The sequence below is a fragment of the Arctopsyche grandis genome, chromosome 7 (genome assembly GCF_051622035.1).
Source record: "Arctopsyche grandis isolate Sample6627 chromosome 7, ASM5162203v2, whole genome shotgun sequence".
Classification (NCBI taxonomy): Eukaryota; Metazoa; Arthropoda; class Insecta; order Trichoptera; family Hydropsychidae; genus Arctopsyche; species Arctopsyche grandis.
The window spans coordinates 29909401-29916585 of record NC_135361.1 but is presented as its reverse complement, the minus strand read 5'-3'; the positions used below and the strand labels follow the sequence as shown (position 1 = coordinate 29916585).

At 30.0% G+C, this 7185-nt stretch overlaps 1 protein-coding gene across 1 annotated transcript; it reads right to left on the bottom strand.

Annotated features, from left to right (window-relative positions):
• Nucleotides 1-281: 281 nt before the first annotated feature.
• Nucleotides 282-5823, bottom strand: LOC143914326 (kelch-like protein 36). The gene is made up of 13 exons (XM_077434510.1): nt 5689-5823; nt 5401-5601; nt 5131-5331; nt 4994-5045; nt 4424-4581; nt 4121-4323; nt 3852-4049; nt 3605-3778; nt 3190-3339; nt 2963-3114; nt 2686-2893; nt 2324-2495; nt 282-1409 (listed from the first exon to the last, which is right to left on the bottom strand). Exons 1-13 carry the CDS (start codon nt 5753-5755, stop codon nt 1282-1284), a joined length of 2064 nt encoding a protein of 687 aa, XP_077290636.1. The 5' UTR covers nt 5756-5823; the 3' UTR covers nt 282-1281.
• Between the last annotated feature and the right edge of the window lie 1362 nt (nt 5824-7185).

The window sequence follows — 7185 nt, the reverse complement described above, 5'->3', positions numbered from 1 at the left end:
AACAAAACTTATCCATAGATGTCTCTATGATGCTCTGTAAAATAATTCTAAAATTTTTTTATCGATGTTTGTACATACATAGTTGGTCAGGAAGGCGCATTGGGGTTTACTTGTTGGGCCTTTCTAGTATATATGTATACTTATATATTCGAATGTACATATGTAAATAAATAAAAATCAAATTTTCACTTTTATAACAAATTTATAATAATCATATTAAATTATTTTAATCTGTATACACAAAATAAATGATAATTTATCAAAAATAATCCACTACTGTTAGCATTCAACCTTATTTATTACATTCAAAAAAATACTACAGGCACTAATAAAATAAACCAAAAACGTCCGATCAAGGATTCAAAACGGAAAATAAGATCGAGAAACTTTTACACCCCGTGAAGAGTTCATCCGACCTGCCGCAAATTTTCCGGAAAATTATCTGTGAGCTTGCGGCCGAGCCGTGCGACTTTCCAAGCTTTTCTGAATTATTGCGGTTCCGCGAATTGCATATTATTTTCCGGCTAACTTTCCGGATTTCCACAGTATAACCAGCGCAAAGCTGTTTACACATGCTTTTTCGCCGCATTTTCATATGTATTATACATATAAACCTTTATATTATATGTACATACATGGGATTTGTGCGTACGTAACGTTGATATTTTTCATCGCACTGGATGAATATGTGTCGCCGGCCTGAAAATCAATGTTCCGGAAAATTCCGAACGCTTTCCCGAACGGTAGAGTAAAATAAATAATAAAAAAAAAACATACAACGGGACGGCAGATTTGAGATTCATTTTATTTTCCTTTCGGGTTTTTTTCGCCCCTTAAGCACACATCAAAAAGAATTTATTATGTTCTATGTCGACGTCACGTTTAATCTTTTCGGTTCTATTTTTCCCTTTTGTATGAATAGTAATACAGTAGATATATCACGATAGTTCCAATGCAAACTTTCATTATTTTCACGGAATACTTTCGAGGACGTCTCAAAACAAATTCAAATAATAACACATACATATTCAACAGTCACATTTTAATTAATACTTAATCAAACTTCACAACCTTTTGCCTATTTTAACAATAAATAATACGTCTAAATCTTCAAAGACATCTTCACGACGTCCCGATGATTTATTTCAGTGAAAATTTTCTTCGTTCACTTTTGATGCGTCGGTTTTTATTTATTGATTCACAAATTAGCACACTTCATATGTATGTATTATTTTTGCTAATTCAAATTCAACAACTATTGATATTTTATTTATAAGATTTTCAATCAGTATTTAATGAACGTTGCAAGACTGGTAACACCCTAAAGTATCTGAAATTTTTGTTGATATGACCGGTTGAATTTTTCCATACATTTTTTTTCGGAATGTATTCATGCACAACAAAACGATCTGAAAATAAAGAAATGACTGTCTTTAGATGCTCATTATAAAATAATAACACAATTCTTAGATTTCCACATATGTATACACATGTACATACATATGTACATACAAAGAAATGATTATCCAAAAAAAAACTGAAACTTTCCAAATACATATATCAAAAAAAAAAGCTCAAAGTATACGGTTATATTCTGAATATCACATTACAAAATCCCTTATGAATAATAAATGGTTTGAAAGATTTTGTTTTGAATAAAAGACAGTTTGAATAATAGATCATTTTAAAAATTCGGATATTTTAAAGAAAACTTTTTATGTGAAACGGCATTTATTTGTGACACAAAAATACCGCTTTGAACCTCAATAACAAACCAATAAGTATATCGTTATATAGAACAAAACGCTATATAAAAATAATAATCAATTGGACCTTGTGGTTTTTAAGTAAAGTTATGCTAAAAATTTGTACATATATAGGAACGTATTAAGGCTATTCACACTATTCAGAAGTTCACGGCTACAGTACAGCACAGCAGCTCACCGAAACGACACTTTCTATTCATACTATCCAGCATCTCACAGTTTCGGCACGTTCAGACAAGTTTTGGTCGAGTTCAAGGCAAAATATGACGTCACATCTTGCATGAATACTTTTTGATACGTTACGATGACATGTACTGCTGTGTATTATGAATAGATATTTTCAGCTACTGCTGCTACTTGCTGTTACGTCTACGCCACGTAAGACATGGATGTATCCAAACAAACTGTATGTACCAAAGAATTCAAAGGTTTATACAAAACCTTTATACAAAACTGGCACAAATTGCAATAATGTTCATAAAAAAATTGAACAAGACAAATTTAACAACGATGAAATATATGAATCTTTGTAAGTCATTTCACTTTAGAATACATACTTATCATAAATATCCTATTATCATACGGCACTGCCACTCCAACATCATCTTCAGGCATTGCTTTAACTTTCATCCATTTTTGATTCACCAAATCCAATCGTTCGACTGATGAAAGGTAACTTATTCCATCATAACCCCCAACTGCGAATAGACCATCTCCAACAACGGCTACCTGTAATTGAAATAACAATATCAATTTATTTTAATAAATACAAGTAGATTAGAAACAAGCAGATGATTAATAATTATCTTCAACATTAATATGTACTTTATATTTACTTGCTTAATATGTTCGGTTTCTTGCTAAAATTCATTAAAATGTTTCTGTCCTACCTTGTATAAAACAATCGATTTGAACTTACACTGAAAGAAATCCTGTGAGTTTGCATTGGAGTACCATGAGTCCACTGATTTAACTTTGGGTCATAAATTTCTACCGAATTCAAATACTCTTCGCCTTTCAATCCACCAATCACGTACATTTTGCCATCGTATGTGGTTGACGCATGATTATAACGAGTTGTCAACATTGGTGCCATAAAACTCCATGTTCCATCAACCGGATTGTACCTGAAATAAGTGGAATTGGATGAATAATAAATTCGGCATAAAATCTATTTGCAATAAGACAGTTCTAACCGTTCAACGGAATTTAAATAACCATCGTTTGGGTTGAAACCTCCGCAGATGTAAATTAAATCGTCGATTACGACGGCCGATGAGAAACTGCGCTTTTTTTTCATCTCTGATAACTCTCTTAACCTTTTTGTGCCCAAATCAAGAGACCATACCTGTTTAAGTATAATTACATAAAATATTTACATACATACATATATTTAAATTAATTTCATTTATATTGCACGAACCCTATTCGTATCGTAAAGCATGTTCAGTTTTCCACCGAAAATCATAAGTTTCCTATTTAGTACGACTGTTGAAAAATATACATTTTCCATTTTAATGTCGGTGAAGTCAGATAAAATTCCTTCATCGGGGTTATAAATTTTTATTGTCATCTAAAAATGATATAAATATTATTATTTTATATCATTAAAAAGGACTCTAATGCACATATTATACATATAAATATGTACTTTATGTAGTAAAAAGTGCTTTCAATATTTTGTTATGATCATTTATATAGCTTCATTGCTTTTACTAAGTAAAATATAAAGTCTAAAGAAAATGATGTTGTGCATATATTTTTTTAATATAGCATTTTAAATGTGTGAATTATTTTTTAATTTACTAAACGTATCATGTAATGAAGCATTTACTAACACTTTCCAAATTATAGGTTCCGATGATTAAAATAGTCGATTTATTGTATTTTCTACATTTTCTTGTAGGTTTCGATACATCGAGATCATTATTCCAGTGGACTTTGTCAGTAAGCATTGGAACACAATCCTTCGAAGCTTCAGCACATAGTTTCATTATAGTTTCTAAAATCACCTAATTAAATTAAAGAAACGAGAGCTATGAAATAAGATAACAAGAAACTGCATTAAAAAATTGGTTAATTCACCTTTGGAGGCAATCGATCCAAAAATATAAATTTGAGCATTTTCGTAAAATGCTCTTTACGACGTGACCAATCCTTTTGCATCCACCGATTTAAGCCCTCAAAAACTTGCCCTTCACATTCAACGTTCAAATCATCCCTCTCCAGTATCCAATATAAATCAGACACGTCCAAATTCAACCATTGTTCTTCTAACATCAACTAAAACGTAACATATATTCTTGGAGGCTTTCAAAGATGGAAAAGTGAACATTTCATTAAAATGATATCACCTCATGGAAATTGTCCACGATGTAGAATTTAACATGATAAATTAACATTGAATTGTTCGACTTTTTATAAATTTGTAGCAATTCCAAGTAATTGTTTACATTCACATCATTTTCTAGCAATTTGATACAGAGATCATCTATACCATTTATATTCAACAAATGTGAAAATTTAATCATATCAGTATAAAGTCTAGGTTGCCAGTCTAAAATATGAAAATTCATATGAATTATGGTATACGTATGTATACATTTATGCTCTTTTTAATATTATATTACATATTGTTTAGTATCAAAAAAAAAAACCATATGTTCTATTTGTATGTATGAATGTCAATAAATTTGCAACTGCTAACGAATTAATATCTTCCATATCATTTAAAATGACATCTTCATTATTTAAACTGGACAGTTCTATGAAACGTTGGCTAAGCGATTGAATTATTTGTCTGTTGACAGGATATCTAAAAATTTGATGAATCAATTATGAACATGTATGTGATCATATATATGTCTCAGTGAAATTATTATATATTTCAACTAAAAATATATTTACAATGACGTTTCAGTGAAATCATAAACAGTTACATTTTAAGGGTTAGTTTAATTCATTTTAGATAAGATTGATAGAGTTGGTGTTATTCAAGGGTTAAGATAGGTTTGGTTAAGTAAGAGGTGGCCCTATTCATTTAAGATTGGATTGTTATGGTTAAATTTATAGAGTTAAACGTTGTAAATTCATTGTTTGATACATTTTCACTTGAAATATGCTTTCACTGTAACATACATATACAAGAATGATTGATTGAAATCTACAGTTTTCAATTTAGATATACGTTTATGTAAATATATAATATTTAAAAAATAAATACATACCTCCTTTCGCCAATAACTAAATGAGCATTGCATCTCCATTCATACATACAATCTAAGAACATACAAAATCATGTCATTAATTTAATGCCATTTTCATACAAATACTTATGTAAATGTAAGATGTGTAATATACTCACTGTATTTACATTTAGGCAACGGTTGATCCCAAGTCATGTTCACACATTTTAAACGATTCAAAGCATTGACTGGTATATGGTTCGGTTTACAATTGGAATACATCAGTACGCCATTGAGCATGGGCTCATTACATGATATTTCATGACCCCTATAGTGACATACAGATTCAACAGTTGGCTCGTATATGCTCGGACACGAACCTTTTATTATCAAAAATTAAAATGATTTCAAAATAAACTTCATAAAGGTCAGACATGTCAGTCACCAACTTGTATTTTTTGTTTCGCAGCACACTTTTAACTTTTCCCTGACGTATCCACAAAACGAACTTGCCAAGAACATCGAGTCGTTTCGTGTTTTTGATTTACTATATTTGATCTGCATCAATGGAGGGCATTCCTCGTCATATACGCAAAATCCCGCTGAACCATTCGGAGTTGTGCAGTTCAAGATTGAATGTAAACTCATCTCTAAAAAATACAATTAAAAAAATATATGTATGTTTACATATATAATAATTTGAAGCAATATCAAATACAACTATATGAAATACTCACCATTAGAAAAAGTGAATGAAATGTATACAAATGAATTGACAAGTATGATGTATTTTAATCGAAACATTTTCACTTCAATTCAACCACAAGTCATATTGAGAACTAGCACTGTTGACTTGATTTAAAACAATTTGTAAAATATCATTATCGCTCTCAGAGTTATATGTATTATCTGTATTATGGTTTAAGGTCAATGCAAAGTGTTTCAAAATTAAAAACACGTATGTGTATCACATCGATATAAAAACAAGTATCGTTATAAAGTTGCAGCCGTATATAATAAATTGAAATGAAAAAGTTCATTCCATATTCTATTATGGTGCAATAAAATATTTTTTATTAAATTTCATTCATATGATAAATTTCTGCATCTACATACATTTTATTTTAACATATATATACATACAATATACCTGAAAGGCCAAACAGGTAAGCCTCAATGTGCCTTCCTAGCCACTTACAAACATTGCAGCATTTCTTATTACATAAATCGCTGAATTTCAAAATGCTGAAGACCACGAAATTAGCAATGGATTAATTAATTAATTAATCCATAGAGACATTTATGGATAAAGACTTGTACATAAATTTTTACATATTGTACATAAATCAAATTCAGCTATTGGTGACATAGTGGGTAGGAGTTTTTTGCCAATTTGATGGAGGAACCGTTTCAACAATGAAATTAGATAAATTGGCAAACTCTGATAGTAAACGATCGACTTGGAGTCACAAATATCCAAATCTGACCAGCAGCATTAAATATCAGCACGGTATCGAACCCGGTAACCTCTCGTAGCTAAACATAAACGCAAACACCGAGCCATTCTGCTGGCTATAATGATTTTATATTCATGCTGGAGGGTTTCCAGCTTCCGGAAGAATATTCAATCAACTAGATGGGAAACTTTGCATGTTTAAATACCAATTAAGATAAAAGTTTGCTTATAAGAAAACTGTAATGATTTTACTGCATGGAAGACCTCTACTATAAATCGTAGAGATTCAATTCTATGATTCTCTAATATAAGTTAAATCCATGAATTAATAATGGCTTTATTTTGAGCATCATCTGTATAAACATCTGCAATGATCTTAATAATATTAAATTTTTCTCAAATTAATTTACTTAGAATTTACTGCTAGATCATGTGCTGGCTAAATTTTTTCCACAAAAATTGTAATATGTAAAACAAATGTACTAAAAACATTATGCAACCGTACTCGGTATTTTATTTTAGTTTATTATTATAATAATTACAATAAATTTATTTATTTTTATTTATTTTACATATACATATTTTTACATACATATATACAAATATACCAGGAAGGCTTAACAGGTAAACCCCAAATGCGCCTTCCTGGTCCACATAATTATTACATAGATACATGTAAATCTAAACAATATCTGACATATATGTTCAGATATTACAAACATCGTATTAATACGATAAATAACGATGAATAACTTTCATGTAACAATACGAATTTTAT